The 17403-nt window shown below is 35.9% G+C and overlaps 1 protein-coding gene across 1 annotated transcript in view; it reads left to right on the top strand.

Moving 5' to 3' along the window:
- Positions 1-9484, top strand: part of LOC137640065 (uncharacterized) — a 201513-nt gene extending 192029 nt beyond the window's left edge. Inside the window, exon 12 of the mRNA XM_068372495.1 lies at positions 9386-9484. Coding sequence (XP_068228596.1) covers positions 9386-9482 — 97 coding nt within the window. The 3' untranslated portion in view covers positions 9483-9484. The remainder of the gene's footprint in view (positions 1-9385) is intronic.
- The last annotated feature ends 7919 nt before the right edge of the window (positions 9485-17403 follow it).

Raw genomic sequence — 17403 nt, 5'->3', positions numbered from 1 at the left:
TAAGGCTGCTGATGGCTACTACTGTACTACAAATGTAATGGATGTGCTTCTTTTCCATGAATCTTTTGTATGTATACGTACGTAGTACTGCATCCAATAATATTCTTTGTTGCAAAAATCACATTTCGAATAAGCGTACAAGAGAGAGAGAGAGAGAGAGAGAGAGAGAGAGAGAGAGAGAGAGAGACACATCCTACAAAAGAATAAAATAGCATACGTAAAGCTATTATTATTATTGTTATTATTATTATTATTGTTGTTGTTGTTAATAAAATTATGATTGTTATTATTATTATCATTATTATTATTATTATTACAGTACTGTACTGTATTATTATCATTTATTATTATTATTATTAATACTGTACGTACGGTATGCGCGGGGTATCTTGTATGAGTTGGTAACCTACGCATCATATACTGTAAGACGGGTTGTGATTGGTTCAAGCGCTGATAGATGACGAATCAGAACTCAAGTTTTGTTATCTAGCATGTGATTGGTGTTTTGCCCGCATCTCCAGCTTCCAGCATCTAGGTTCTCGCGGGCCCGGGTCATCCACTCTCTGTTCCCGCGTATCACTGAGTAGACGTTCTTAAGTTTGTGAAGTTTAATCTGTGCTGTGTGCGACCTTTTTAAGTTGAAATTTTTGTCAAATCCTACTGTACAATGCCTCCCAAGCGTTCTGCTTCTACTAAGGCTGGTAGTGAGCCTAAACGCCACCGAAGGATGATGACGATTGCTGAGAAGGTTACGCTTCTCGATATGTTAAAAGACGGTAGAAGTTACGCGTCCGCGGCGCGCCATTTTGGGATCAACGAATCTACTGTTCGCTATATCAAGAAGGACGAGGCGAACATTAGAAAGACGGCTGCAATCACCTTTAGCAGATCAGCGAAGCGAGTCGTTACAACGAGTAATAAAACGATCGTACGCATGGAAGGTGCTTTAGCTGTGTGGATTGCCGACTGCCGGAAGAAGAACATAGCCTTGGATACAAACACCATCCGAACAAAGGCTTTGAGCTTGTATCAGAATTTTGCTGCAAAGGAACCTCAAGACGACGATGGCAACCATGCTGAAGATGATGATGATGCAGATGATCCTCAACCAGGGACATCCACTGATTTCCAGCCTCAGAAACAACGTTTTTCCGCCAGCAAAGGATGGTTCGCGAAGTTTCAGAAACGCTTCGTTTCCCTGCATGGCGAGGCTGCTTCGGCTGACACTGCCGCTGCTGAAACTTACGTGAACCAGACGTTCAAGAATATTATCGCCGAAGGTGGATACAAGCCGGAACAAGTCTTTGATATGGATGAGACCGGCTTGTTTTGGAAGAGAATGCCGTCGCGAACTTTCCTGTTCAAAGAGGAAGCCAAAGCCTCTGGCTTTAAAGCATTCAAGCATCGCGTTACCCTCGTGATATGTGGCAATGCTGCTGGATTTATGCTAAAGCCGGGGCTTATTTATAAGTCGAAAAATCCTCGCGCTTTGAAAAATAAGAATAAGAATCTCCTTCCCGTGTACTGGATGCATAATCCAAAAGCATGGATTACGAAGATGCTGACCTCCAACTGGTTCCACCAGTGTTTCATCCCGCAAGTCAATGAATATCTCGTAGAGAAGGGCTTGCCATTCAAGATCCTTCTCCTTATGGATAACGCTGGTGGACACGCAACTGACCTGTCGCGTGAGGGCGTTCAGGTTGAGTTCCTGCCACCCAACACCACGTCATTAATTCAACCGATGGACCAGGGGGTTATCAGGGCGTTCAAGGCCCTCTACACGAAGAATACCTTGGCGGACCTCGTTGCGTGTGTGGATGCTGCCCAAGAGGATGAGGATGAAGATTTTAACTTGAAGGCGTACTGGCGGCAGTACACCATAGCCACGTGCCTGAAGAATATTCAGAAGGCACTTCCAGAGATGAAACCTGCAACTGTGAATGCAAGCTGGAAGAAGTTGTGGCCCGAGATTGTTTACGATGACGAGGGATTTACACCTGCTGAAATCCAACACTCTGCAGTACGCAAATCTGTGCAGTTGGCTGCCATAATTGGAGGTAACGGGTTTGGCGACATGACGACTGAAGACGTCGACGAGTTGTTGGACTGCCATTCCCAGCCCCTAACTGACGCAGACCTCGAAGACCTGACGAAATCGGCAAGCGAAGAAGAGAGTGAAACCCAGGAAGAGACCCAAAAAAATGTCGAAGAAACGGGCTTAACACTAGAACGGCTTGCCAAGGTCTGCAACCATATAAAGGAGGTGAAAGAAATGTTGCAAGAGTGGGACGAGGATATGGTTCGGTCGATGCAATTCTGCAACAAGGTTGATGACATAATGACTCCCTACAAGATGCTCTTAGATCGAAAAAAGAAGCAGCGGCAACAAATTCCGATCACAATGTTCTTCCAGCCTCGCAAAAAAGACCCAGTTCCTCCTGCTACTACGCCTTCGGAAGAAATTGAAGAAGTTGAAGAGGTGTCCCAGGAAAAGACACCTCCGTCTGAAGAGACGTAAAATACTACCTGGCTGCACAATAGAACACATCATCAGCTTCATCATCATCATTTCTACTGTGCAGCAAATTCATCGCCATCATCATTCAAGTTTTTCTTGAACTTCTTTCGTGGTGAGTACAGTAACAATCTTTATTTTTTACTTTAATATTCTCACATTCTAATACTGTATTTGTGCCTGTTTTATAGTTTAGTACTGTACTGTATGCATTAAGTTAAAGGGAAGGTTTTAAAAGTCTACATGTTGTAACCTATCAAATTCTTTTTTGTTTAAAATTTACATTTACGTACGTAAAACAATCTCTCTCTCTCTCTCTCTCTCTCTCTCTCTCTCTCTCTCTCTCTCTCTCTCTCTCTCTCTCTCTCTCTCTCTCTCTCTCTCTCTCTCTCTCGTAAATTGATTTTTTTTGTTTAAAATTTACATTTACAGTACGTACGTAAAACAATCTCTCTCTCTCTCTCTCTCTCTCTCTCTCTCTCTCTCTCTCTCTCTCTCTCTCTCTCTCTCTCTCTCTCTCTCTCTCTCTCTCTCTCTCTCTCTCTCTCTCTCTCTCTCGTAAATTGTTTTCCTGCTTTGCTACGTACAATATGTACTGTACAGTACTGTATGATTTTATATAGATACGGTAAATTATATTTGTAAGGTAACATATTTTGTAAATGCTTTTACTGTAAATACTGTACTGTATCATTATTTATCACTATCATCATGCGCGTTAAATGCCTTCTTTGTTGTGAGCGTGGTTGTTTACTGAGCGTACAGTACTTTATGACGCCGTCGTTTCAGGCGGCGTCATAAAGAAAAACATTTCATTTGGAAGTCCTAAGAAAAATTAAGTAAAACATTGGTAATAACAAAATCAACATACTGTATAATCAATATAATCGGTGCAAAAACTAACCTATACATATATGTGTACACTAAATGAGTTTGTTTCTTCATTATGATCAGAGATGAACGTAAACAAAACATTGGTTGCCATTTTTTATCGTGCTTTTTAGCGTGTTTAGGAAACGCATGATATAAAATCGCCTTTAATATTTGTGCCTGTTTTAGTTTAGGGTACTGTAGTACATGCATTAAGTGTTCTGTACATTAAAGGGTAGTTTGTTAACAGTACTACGTACAAGGGAAGGTTTTAAAAGTCCGAATATACATGTTAAATAAATAGGTAAATATGGTGTCACTACAGTACTTCGCGGATTTTCACCTATCGTGGCCGGGTCTGGAACCTATCTACCGCGATAAACGAGGGTTCACTGTACTGAATTATCGTATGATCACATTCTCTTTTCGTGTTTTATTTCTTTCTGTACTGAATTATATGTCATATGTAATGCAATGAACCATCAGTAAGAGCAGATATTACTAATTACAGTATTAATGGAATTAACGAAATACGTATTTGGGGTCTTCATATATCGCGGTATTTTCGAAATTTCCGGAAAATCCGCGATATATGCACATACATGCGTTATGAAAAATATCCGCGAAGTGGTGAATCCGCGATAGTCGAACCGCGAAGTAGCGAGGGCTCACTGTAGTTCTAATGAAAGCATTGACTTCTTCCTTTTCTCACCACTACTACTACTTCCCGACCCGATCTAAGCTTGTTAGGACCCATGATTATGAAACACAGAAAACAACACGTGAAAAAGGAAGATAAAAAACATTGTTAATATCTGAGCGAATAGAGAACAACCACATGACGCGCACGAGATGAGAGGACTGATCAAGGTGACGCTCGATTGGCGTCCCTCCGATGTGCTGGCGTCTAGTGGCGTCAACAACAAACCATGGTTGACGCTTTCGAGAAAATTCCACGCGTACGCGTATTGTTTACTTCGTATGTTGGAGCAACACTTCAGGTGTCGAGCCAGAAATTTGGTCGAAATTTACTTTGGATGTTGGAAAATTCGTGTTAAGACATTCGTATGTAGAGGTTCCACTGTATAATCAGCTCCCACGAAACATTCGAATGATTGAAGACGTTAAGGCTTTCAAGAGGAAACTGAAAACTTTATTTCATGAGTCTTTTGATAGTGCCGATTTAACATTAAATGAACAATACGCGATATGAAACGTTAAATACTCTGAACGAATAAGGTAAAACGAAAGTAGAGGTCCTGTAGAGATTGGGGTTCCCCTGCTGTGTGGGACCGGAAAAGTAGCCATTAAAGTAAAGTAAGTAAAGTATATATTAACTCTGCTAACCCAAATAGAGATACGATTGTAGTCAGTTGCATTATGATTGTTCTGCTGATTGGGGTAAGGCTTGGGACCCTGAAAAATTTTTCCTCCATTCTATGTTGGTGAAAGGATTTTATAAGATTGCAGGACTTGCTGAGTATTTAACCAGCTAGGATTACAGAGATCTTGTTGGTCTTGATATCCCAATTTCAGCAGTTAGGGGTTTCGGAGATGAGGCCTAGTAGACTAGGCCCCAATCTATGTTGTTGACTTTGGATCTGAGGATGACTTAGACTCCACAGAGAAGGAGGCCTTACAACTGGGATCCTCAGATGATCACAGCCTTGGGTTGCTTAAGGAAATATCCTCGGAGGAACATCTTGACGACCACTTAACTGCCTAGGTTGGATTTAGGTCAGGGTTCCACTAAGTAGATGATCAATTCACCTGGATTTGGTATACGTGCATCCCCTGTGGACACCTCTCTGATAGCTAGGCTACCAACTGCTTATTTACTTCTTCAAGAATTTTAGGGAAATGTATTTTGTTAGTTTAATATTTGATAGTCATTTTATTGTATTGTATTTACAGTAATACCTTGGTTTATGAGTAACTAGTAAATGAGTGAATTGGTATATGAGCATAAAGTTTCTGTATACATGTATTGTATCTGTCTGCAAGCAAAAATTTCTGTCCGTATTTTCTCCTTTTCAGGATGAATAATGGTGAGACTAGCAAACACTGTGCAGAATACAGTCTCGTAGCACCCATGGGATGTAGTGTTCTAGTGTTCACATGATTTTTACCCCAATTTTTTATGACTTTTCCTGCATCTCCCCCTGCTCAGACCTTAACTCTTTCTATCCTCCTGCAGTACTCGTGCCAACATCACCTAATGTTATCTTGCAAACGTTTTTGTCAGTGTGCTTTTGTAGAGTTGTGACACTGTGTTTTTTTATTGAATCGCAATTTTTATTGTTCATGTCAAGTTAACTGTATACAGACCAGCATCTTCACAATGACCCCCAAGAGGATCAAGAAAGAAGGAAGCAAGGAAATGATAACCATAGAGCTAATGTCAGGCCCTTCTCTTCACGAGGATTAGTTAACAGAGAAGACGCGAATTCACATATCTTTAGTGCCCTAGGATGGGATAACTCCTAACCTAAATTCACTGCCCATTGCCTATGCTCAAATAATTAACAAACTAAGTACTGCCTAATATTGTTTTTACTTGGTTTCTAGCACAGTATAGGTAGTGTAATTAAATCAACAAGCATACAGTACATGTGCACACATGTACACTACGTACCAGATATGGTAAGGCTATAGTACAGTACATAGTCATTGCGCTGACCAAAGCTATAATTTTACTGAGTAGTTATCATACAATTATAACAAAACATTGTTGTTCCTATCAAGTCATACTGCACCGTATAACACTCACTGATACTTCAGTGTATATTTATTTAATATATGTACAGTAAGAGCACTACAGTACAGCATAACTGTACTGTAAGTGTTCAGATGACTCGACTACTTTGACAACACACCACACACTTAGCCTGCATTTATATTCTGTACAGTATTGTCGAGTACAGTACGTAGTTAATAATCATTAACAATCTGTAGTGTAATACTGGTCTGTATAATATGTATACAATTTAAGATTAACCAAGTGTACATATTTTATTTGAGAACCACTAACCATTTTCTTACAAAGTTCTATGCAGCAATCTTGAAACATGGTGCAATTCCTGATGCATCTATCGTACAGTAACCCAGTAATATTTCTATCCCATCTATTTCAGTGGGATAGAAAATTACAAGATAATGGTAATAGTATCGATAGTAATGTTATAATTATTGCATAAACACATACAGCCACAGTAACAATCAAACAAGAAACAGCTATTTTGTTATGACCAATGAAATTAGATATCGGCTGTTTTGCTTGTATTTCAATCATTGTACGATAGTAAACAAAGTAGCATAAGATTGACATTTTTACATTATGCCCTGATTCACTATGGAGGAAAGATCCTCAAGGAAATATACTCGCAAATATAAACTAAGAAGCTGTAAATGAAGGAGAGAAAACAAACAATATTCATGACTTTTATTCTGCTTGGAATCGAGGAATGCTGTGTCCAAAACTGGAGCAAACAAAAATGAAATTTAGTGGGAACCTACGACTGTGCCAATCAGTAATTAAATGTAAAGGCGGAATTTAGAAGATAACATTACAAAGTGTCTGAAAACCATGAATCTAGTTTTGTTATAACACGATATAAATAATTTCCTAAGCTTTATAATCAACCACCACAGAGCTAAAAACTATAAATTATCATGCGCCAGAAACATGAATGAAACTCTGGTTAACTTGAAATTCAACTCAACAGTAAATAAAATAAGAGAGAAGTATTTCAAATAAAACTATTGAAATTAGTATGCTAATTTGGAAATGATAGATCAAGTAATAATTGTTTCTATTAAGAAATATGAAATATCCTTTGGTAGCATGCCTTAATCAGCTGATTTCGAAAGCATAAACATAAACAGTGGAAAAGGTTATAATTCGCTATGTTTTTATTTACAAATACTATACTAAAATGTGAATCTTACATGCACTATTATTGGGTACAGCTAAGTGAAGCACCAGTTTAATCAAAATTCAGTTCATTTCAAATATAGCTGTATATTTTTACCACAGTAAATGGATCTATAGTGTAGAGTGAGACCTAGGACAAGCTGAGTTAAGAGAGAAGAAAGTGGTCTGAAGCAAGCCCAGTGGAAAGGAGCGCCAGCTATTTGAAGTAGTCGCACTGAGAGATTTTTTATTGTGAATATTTAATTTTTATTGAATAGGTATTGCGGTACTCTGTGCCGCTTATAAATGAAATCGTGAAGTATAAACTCGCATACAGGGCAGGCTGACTGTATAATCAAGGGTCGTGTGGGAGTGCTGACAAAAAATGTGCAATCGTACAACATAGACGATTTACACAATCCTGAAGAAGAATAAAAACATAAAAGAAATTGATAGTGTAAAAGGGCTACTGGCTTTGACAAAAAACACTGTCTATTTTAGATAATGTCAAGCGCTTGCTTATTACATGGATCACTGAGAAGTAGCTAGCAGGAGATATGATAAATGAAAACATAATTTGTGAAAAGGTAAAGTTTTTGTATACTGACTTAGAAAAATTAGCCAGGTACATCAGCAGACCAAGATAAAGAAAGATTCAAAGTAAGCTGTGACTGGTTTGAAAACTTAAAGAGAAGAAGAGGTATCCATGGTGTTGTGTCACTTGGTAAGGCCACAAATTCAATGTCAAGGTTGCAGAGGTATTTGCATCTGAATTTAAAAGGGTTGTGGATTCAGTGTCTTACATGCCGCAACAAGGTTTTAATCGTGATGAAATCGGTCTGTTCTAGAAGAAGATACCCAGGAGATCTTTCATTACTGCAAAGGGAAGGTAATTTCTAGTCAGAAACCTATGGAAGATAATCTATCCCTGCTGTTCTGTGCTAATGCCAGTAGGGGTTGCAATATCAAACCTTTCCTGGTGTATCACTCGAAGAATCCACAAGCCTTGAAAAAGTACAAGGTACAGAAAAGCAACTGGAGGTCATGTGGAGGTCAAACAACAAGGCTAAGGTGACCCATATTTTGTTTGTTTAATGGGTCAATGGGGTTTTGGTTCTATCAAAAAGAAGCTCAAGAACAAGAGCATCCCACTATATGCCTTGTTGCTTGTGGACAGTGTATCTGCCCATCCTCCAGCCAATGAAGACAACTTAAGAAAACTATACACGAAGGGAATGTTCCAGTGATGTTTCGCTGTTGGAATTGCAAAAGGAACAGCCACAAGAGGAAGTAGAAGATATTTCATATGAGGAGGAGTGACATTGTGACAAACCTTTCAGTCAAGTGAAATAAGGTAAATTATAAGATTGTGAGAAAAGCTGCCAAATTTTTTAGAAACACATCACAAGGATAAGACTTTGGCAGGGCAAGCAGCTAATCTACTGTATTTATGGACAATGCTAAGTCAAATTTCCATACAGTTTTAAAGAAAAAAAATTATCTTGTGAGGTTTCTTGTTAAAATTTAATTTAAGTGCATCCAAGAAAGGTAAATTAAGTGATTGAGTTAGGGATAGTAAATGCTTTTCAAGATAGAGAACTCATGATACTTTACCCAATATTCTCATGGAGGGAGATTCTCCCTCCAAGCAGTAACCACCACCTCCACAACCTTCTCTGTCGTATGTTGGTCATGGCTCTCATGAAAGGTGAAACAAGTTAATTTGTCAATATTTCTATTTTTATTATGAATTATTAATTTGTATTCATTTCTGATGATAAGGGCTATAAATTTTTGTTTAAATAACATTACAAAGCTTTAAGAAATGAGTGTTTATATGTATTTATGAACATGCAGAATGCATAAAGTTCATTTCATTTATTTCTTATAGGGAAAATTGTTTTGGTTTACAAGCATTTTGGGTTATGAGTTGGCTTCTCGAATGCATTAAACTCATATACTTTTTTTTATAGCAGTTGTAATTTGAATTGTAAATTGTATTTTTAAAGTTATAGTAGTTTTTTTTAAATATTTTAAGTAGTTGAATCAAGTTTCTAATACTGGAATTATGATAAAATTTTCAGAGAATTTTTGTCAAGTATTCCATCAACATTAAGAGAGAGTTTACGGAGAAGGCAGTCGCAGCAGAGAAGTGCCATTCAGTCTACACTGAATGGCTAGCAGTCCCATGTACGTTCTTAAAAGGTTTGGAAATTAGGAGGAAGTGTTCCATGTTCTCCAGCTCCAGGGAAGAATGTTTGTAGTATTCCTTAATTATGGTTGTGTTGTTTTGTTGTGGTTTAAAGACTTGGTATAGAGTAAACCCATGCTATTGGGCAGGTGATGTTAAGAAATGCAGGAAGTAGGAGCTTGAAGAAAATTGCAGAAAGTGCATGTCTTCTCAGTTTTATGCCAGGTAGGAAACTTTAAAAATGCAAATTTTGATTTGTATTTGCATATCAATAATATGCTCTTCATGTGTGTTTGAGCATTTTTAGATCTGTTGTGGAAGGTGAAAATCAAAACTTATATTTTGAAATACATTGTTTCCATTTATAGATTTTATTTTCTCTGAGAATGAATGCCATCTTTTGTGCTTATTTCTCTGGTTATATTGAACATTTAGGGATGATTAATGACTTTTCATAAACTATGGAAGGCCATTGTGTTTAAAGAAATCGCAGGTGAAATGTTTTATCATGTAATTCATAACCAGACATATCATTGAAAGAGGCCTTTCCAAATATTGTCTAGGCCCTAGTATATTGCAATGAGATATGTCATTGAAAGATTCACTGCAGTTGATTAATGGGTATATTTACTGTAGTGTTACTTTTAAAGCCTGAATAAAATTTTTACAAGGTTTGAGGTTTTACGTGTAAAGGGTGTTTATAAATAGAGGTGCATATGCCAGATTTTGGAAATTAAACTTTTTGTAAAAGTTGTCCAAGTACATAAAAGGGGATTCAGTTCATATTGTTCTCCATGTAAAAATAGATTGTTTTTCTGGCATTTGCATTTATATTGTAATGTTGTGTGCTTTGAGGGTGAACTCTCTTTCACATTTGAAAGAATTAGTACAGAAGTATATATATATAAATGAATGTATATATATTTTTCCTTATCTTACCAAGAATTGATATTTTTTGTAATTGTTGTCAGGTAGGCTTTAGTAGTAAGACTTATTTCCTAAAAAATTTCTTTTCTAGTCCTTTACTTAATGGTTGTGATTACGAGAGGTACTGTTGGAAATTTTATTTAATATTTTTTCCCACTAGATATCTCTCTTATTTTCTTATTCCTGAATTCAGTGTATTATTATGAAATTGTTGGCATCCATTTGCAGTGAAATACATGCCAATTTATGTTCAATCCAACATTCAAATCAATAATGCACATCAGTTCAATTTATATATATATATATATATATATATATATATATATATATATATATATATATATATATATATATATATATATACATATATATATATATACATATATATATATATATATATATATATATATATATATATATATATATATATATATATATATATATATATATATATATATATATATATATATATATATATATATACACACACACACATATACATACATACATAGTATGAGCAGCTAATATATAATTTTGTGTGTTATTCTAGTTAGTATAGAATTTGCTAGACTAACTCAATATTTCAGAATTATCCACTGTAATGAGGTTGTCTTTAAAAAAGATGAATTAAGGAAATTATGCACTTGCTAAATAGGAAAATTTTTACATTGAAAGAAGAGAGCATTTAGATTTTATTTGTTGTGATGGTGATAAATTAAATGTGATATTGTATTGCTAAAACTACTGAGATGATGGTAGTGGTGTATAGCATATTAAATGTAAGTGTGTTTTATGCTGAGGAGTTCTATGATTGTTATACAGTACTGTAGATATTAAAGATCTTTATACTTAAGGTGTAGACTCGTGTTTCTATTGTAAAATAATCTTTAATCTTATAGTAATGACAATTTGAATAAGTTTCTTTGTTTACTGCTACCAATTTCAGCCATTTGGTGTAACCTTGCGGGAACTGCCATATTGTATTTTGCATCCAAGATGTCATTGTGTATATCAGCTACATGTTGGTAAAAATTCAATTTTATTATTGGTATACTGTATGTATATGGCATTTTTTAAAGATATTAAATCAGTGTCTTTTCATGGTTTTATATTTGAAACATTACTTTTTTTATTCTAATTTATAGAGATACTTATATTACTAATCCTCCATATTAATCATAAAAAATATAAACAAGTTTTCCTGCTTAAAAGTGGGTATAACGATGATGGAATAGTTGGCAAATATCTGCTGCTAGTAGCTTTTGCTTGTTGAGGAGGATTAGAATTAAGAACTATTTTTTGTCCATGAAATCTTTTAGATGATAATATAGTGATTTCACTGCTTTGTGTGATAGCCCAATATTCTAGCATAGTTACTTTTTATTTTAAAGCTGTATATATTGTTATATAACTTTTTCAGTAAATGTTAAGATCATGGAAGCATAGAAATTATGGGTTTGGAAGGTGTGCTCCTATTAGTCTAGCTAGCTTCAAAATCTGATAGATTTATTAGCAGATGTAAAAGTTTGATAAATTATTTTCATTGTACAGTACATTATTTGAACCATTTATTGGTTGCTTTGGTAACTATAATGTTCATCTTGCAGCTTTTTAAAACATAACAAGCAATATGTTAAGCAACTTAATTTGACTACCATTATACTATACTGAACAGTTTCCTTATGCTTAAAGTCTTTATATATTTATAAACATTGTAATATATGATATCGTCATCAATCTATTCTAACGCAATGATGCAGGAAGATACCTGGTCATACCTGTCCCTTGTCTTTGAGACTTCAGTGTCATTTTCCATGAAAAAGCCTTATAAATAGTGATATTGTAATCAACATATCAAGATTGAATAATGTAACCTTACAACTTAGTAACTACTTTTAATTAATGTGGGGTATATGAAAGACTTGAGAAGTTGAAACATAAGGTAGCAAATCATTCTCAGATAAGTTAGTTTTTCTTGTATGGTGCTTTGCAGAGCTGGCCAAGGGTGTATATATTTTATGGGGAAAATGTTTATCCCCAGACATTTTTTATAATGAATGATGGTTGCTCATCATAACCCCAATAATCATCTATGACTTTTCTTTCGTGCAACAGATCCCAGTTGACTCTGAATGTAAAACCATAGTTTACAAGCTCTCACTTCATATGCCTACTCCTCCTGCACCACCTCAATCACCCCTCATTTTTATAGGTGACTTGGTGTTAACATCTCTTTTGTATTATTCTCTAAATGTCTTTCTAGGGTTTTAAACCTCTGCACCTTAATTTTGCATTATTGTTAGCATTACATTCATATTTTTATTATGTGCATTTGACTCTTAATAAGTCTCTTAAGTAGTTGATGGAGCTTACGAGGCTAACACATTTCTTGACTTTTTCAGTGTTACTGTGAGTAAAGTAGCCCCTTTCCATAAGAAGGAAATGGTTCCAAGAGTTGAAAATTTTTTTAGTCCATCATACTCAACCTAGGCAGTTCTTAACCCCCAAATTCCTATTCTAATTGGTTTTACTTAGCTGATTTTGCTATCACTAGTGCACTAGCCTAATTCAATTATTGCATTTAAAAAGAAAATCAATTAATTTTAATTTTGTTTTGGATGTGATCGAAACATTTTTTTATTCATCTCTTAAGAGTTTTTATCTAGGGTACATTTGTATCACATTTTTTTAATGTCTTTTAATTGTAATTTTTTGGTATCTCCTTTTCTGGGGGATTTTCATATTGTCTTCCAGTTGTAATAATTCTATCTTAGAATAGTAATTTTGCTGCTTTGTTTAATTTTTTCTGTATACAGTTATTATTGTTTCTATGAACTTCCCCTGATGTTCATATTGCCACTTCTCCATATGTTCTACTGATAGATTTCATTATTGTATATTAATTTCCATGCATAAATTTGACATTTGACCAGTAACTCAATATCACTGGTTTTCTTAGATTTTTTGGGGGGTGGGGTAAAGACCCTCACCTTTCTTTTCCATTTTATTTACACAAGCAAGGATGCCCAGTCTGTAAAAATTAATCTGTTGATCAATGGTTCCTTTGCTCAGAAGAGTTCCTATAAGCATCATGCTAGTACAGTACTTCATTAGCTGGTCATTCAGATTAGTGGGCTTTTAGTCAAGAGTCTAGTCACTCCAGATAACACTTTGGTAACTTTGATGCCACCTCCCCCGGCACCAAATGACTAGTTGCCTTAAAAGGCTTGCAAGCCTGATGATCTTCATGTAAATATGTGGAAAAGTATTTTGTCTACATCCCATCTCTTCCGATTGCACCCTCCATCTCTTTAGTTTGTTCCACTACCTTTGATCCATGATTTTAACTGATGCTTGGTTGTTTGGAGTAAACTACTGTGGTAAGTTGACTTGTATTTCTTGGATTGTGTAAAGTATTGTACATTTTCAATCGTGGTGATTGCAGTGTATGAGTCTATTGTCAGTTAATAGGTTTGGTAGAATTGCATGCCATGGCCTCTTTTGCTGCACTTCCTCTACCACTTGTTTATTTGATCATGATATCCTATTGTGCAGTCAAAAGTCTTCAAAGGCTGCTCTGTCCTCTTCCTAGAGCCTCCAGCAGTCACTACCTTTGACTGTTTTTTCAGTCTGATGCTCCTACTTTACCAACAGACTCACTGTTTGAATGGATGTCACAAATCTACAACCAGCAGGTTAGTTGTAGTGATTTGTCCATTTTCTGTCATAAATCATCCTACATTAATGACTCATTTAGTGTTAGTTGATTGCACTTGTATATTGAATTGTAGGCAATTTATTTGTGTCACATGTCCTCCAGTAACACTTTACCACCACACAGTATTAAGCATGTGCCCTCTCCAAAGATTTCCTGTGACTTGTGTTCTTCCTAAGATGTCTCCACTTGGTTCTTTGCATGTCACAATCTATTTATACAATTGGCATCCTTTGCAATCCTTCCAGTAGTGGTAAATTTTACTTTTGTATGGTAATTTGGTGAGGAGGAGGAATCTGACGAAGAGCCTGCTACGGATATTCACATACTAAAGAATGTTGTATCCTTGTCCTTAATTTGTGGGATTCTTGTCGAAAAAAAAATTCCCAGTCTCTTCAGAAGGACAACAGGAATTTCTTAGGGAGGATTTTAATGAGGCTTGGGTTCCTCTGGCAAAGACATTTGTGCCAATTCTTCTCTAGTATGGTCTCCTTAGTACAGTAGAACCTCTCAACAATGGACTCATCTATAACATACCAAAACCAAATAACCTGAGTCATGTGTAAGTGCCATTATAAAGGTAGGCCACCATAAGAAGAGAAAGAAGCACTGTACATACATTATTTCTCTAAGATGTTTATATTATTTACTGTACTTTTATTTACATATAGAGCATGTAAGTAAGTTTATTTACACATTTATTTACCAATATTGTAGTCTTGTATACAAAATTTTCAGAATTTTGTTTTATTTTGATTGTTAGGAGAGAAGAATTATACATTTGTTGTGACAATAGGCACTATTTCTTCCTGTGCTGTATTCAATTGTATTGGCACATGTCCTTGCATAGTGATCTTTTTGTCCTGAGATTCTTTCAGTTAACATAACTTAATTATATTCTCGAAGGGTGAAAAAACAAAAAATTCTCAATCTCGGCATTAACTCTAAATTGGAGCTTGAGTCTGGTACTTCTGTGACAAGTGTTTGTGCTAAATACTGTATGGAGTTAAAAAAAAAAAAAAACATTGACATACAAAAGGGAAAAACTTGAAGCTTTTGCTGCTAGTTTTAAAGTTACCTCAAGTAAAGTCAAAAGTGTTTAGCATATGTGTAAGTTCATGAGTGTTGCTGAATGTAAAGATTGAGAGAAAGCCGTTTATAAAAATGTGCAACAGCATTTGGTTAAAGGAAAAGTATGCGGGGGCTGGAGAGTGGTGATACAGCAAAGAAATTATTATTATTATTTTTACTTGCTAAGCCACAACCCTAGTTGGAAATGCAGGATGCTATAAGCCCAAGGGCTCCAATAGGGAAAATAGCCCAGTGAAGAAAGGAAAAACAAAGAGAAGTTCAAGAGCAATAATAGCATTAAAACAAATCTTTCATTTATAAACTAGATAAACTTGAAAATAACAAGAGGAAGAGAAACAAGATAGAATAGTGTGCCCTAGTGTACCCTCAAGCAAGAGATCTTTAACCCAAGACAGTGGAAGACTATGGTACAGAGGCAATGTCACTACCCAAGACTAGAGAACAATGGTTTGATTTTGGAGTGTCCTTCTCCTAGAAGAGCTGCTTACCATAGCTAAAGAGTCTCTTCCACCCTTAGTAGAGGAAAGTAGCCACTGAACAATTTCAGTGCTTTAGTTAACCTCTTGAGAGAAGAATTGTTTGGTACTTTCAGTGTTATCAAGTGTATGAGGAAAGAGGAAAATGTGTAAAGAATAGACCAGACTATTCTATGTATATGTCGGCAAAGATGAAATGAGCCATGACTAGAGAGAGGGATCCAATGTAGTACTGACTGATCAGTCAAAGGACTCGGTAACTCGCTAGCAGTTGTAACTCAACAGGTGGCAAATGCCTTGCCCTACCTACTACCATGAAATCAGATTAGTAATTTTGCTGCTTTGTATATTTTTTTCTGTTTTCGGTTATTGTTTCTATGATTAGCCTCTCGTATGGGTATACTATACTAAATATCAAAGGTAGCATTGTGTGGCTTTGGAGATTTTGAAATAGGCATGGTATATGTAGTAGTGGTCGTGGATGAATTGGGGAGCTCTAACCTGAGTACTATCAAACAGTTCTGTAATAAATTGAAGAAACCCAATGATGAGAAGAAACATGATCTGAGTTGGATCTATAATGCATATGAAACTGCTTTATGTTGACATTTACTTCCAGATAATACCCAGGCAATGCATAGTAAGGAAAAGGTTCTGTAGGAAAAATTAGTAAAGATATATTTTCAGTTCCATTCATTGCCAATGCTTCAGGTATGCATAGGCTTAGCCTTGATACCTTAAGGACTTGATGCATGAATTATCAGTCCATTACTATCACATAAAGAATTCATGATATAATATCTCAATTTTTTGTGATTGGTATTTAAAGTTTGCTGTTAAAGAAATACTGTATGGCATTTTCAGACCTCCATTTTAAAAATCCCACCGGAAGAACTGAAAGCCGTTGTTGTTATCGACAACACTAGGCCTATCCTGATGCCAAGAAACTTCTTGGTGGACATATCAGGATGATTTATTACCCTAATGCAACTTCGGTGATTCACCCAATGACTCTAGGGGGGATAATGGCATGCCAGTAGTTGTATCAATGGAAACATTTGGATGGAATTTTTGATAGTTTTGCAAGACGATGATATCATAGATGACATGAGAGGCAAATGGGCATTAGAAAATATAAAAAAGTTAACACATTAAATTGGGGTTTTATTACATTGCTGCAGCATGGAATGACTGAAAAATAGCCACTGGCTAACAGCTTGAAGCTAATGATCAATGAAGATCACAAACTGGACTTTGAACTATTCGATTCTCAAGATTTTCATCAAGTTTTTCTGCTTATGGAAGATACATCTGTTTCCATTAATGTTAAACAATAGTTAGATGATTAAGATTCTGATACCATTGGGGAGATTACGAACTTTGTGAGCATTGACTTTCCAAAAAGCAGCAGCAGTGATTCAAAAGAAAAGGTGGTGAATAAACTGGAAATGTCTAAAGTACGTAAATAGATACACACAAATAAAATAGGTAGATCTGACCTCCAATTGGGATATCAGGTGCCTAGTGGTAACCTTCATACTTTGATGGAACTAATTATTCGTAAACAGTACAAAAATAACCACCTTTAATTAGATTTGTTCTTTAAATCTAAACAAGCCATTATTGAAAGTGAAGGTGAACCCATCTCTACACCGCCTTTTCCGACCGTTGAGCAGAAGCAGCAGTCATCAACATTAGAGG

Source organism: Palaemon carinicauda, chromosome 4, assembly GCF_036898095.1.
Source record: "Palaemon carinicauda isolate YSFRI2023 chromosome 4, ASM3689809v2, whole genome shotgun sequence".
Taxonomy (NCBI): domain Eukaryota; kingdom Metazoa; phylum Arthropoda; class Malacostraca; order Decapoda; family Palaemonidae; genus Palaemon; species Palaemon carinicauda.
This window is presented reverse-complemented; position numbering and strand designations above follow the sequence as displayed.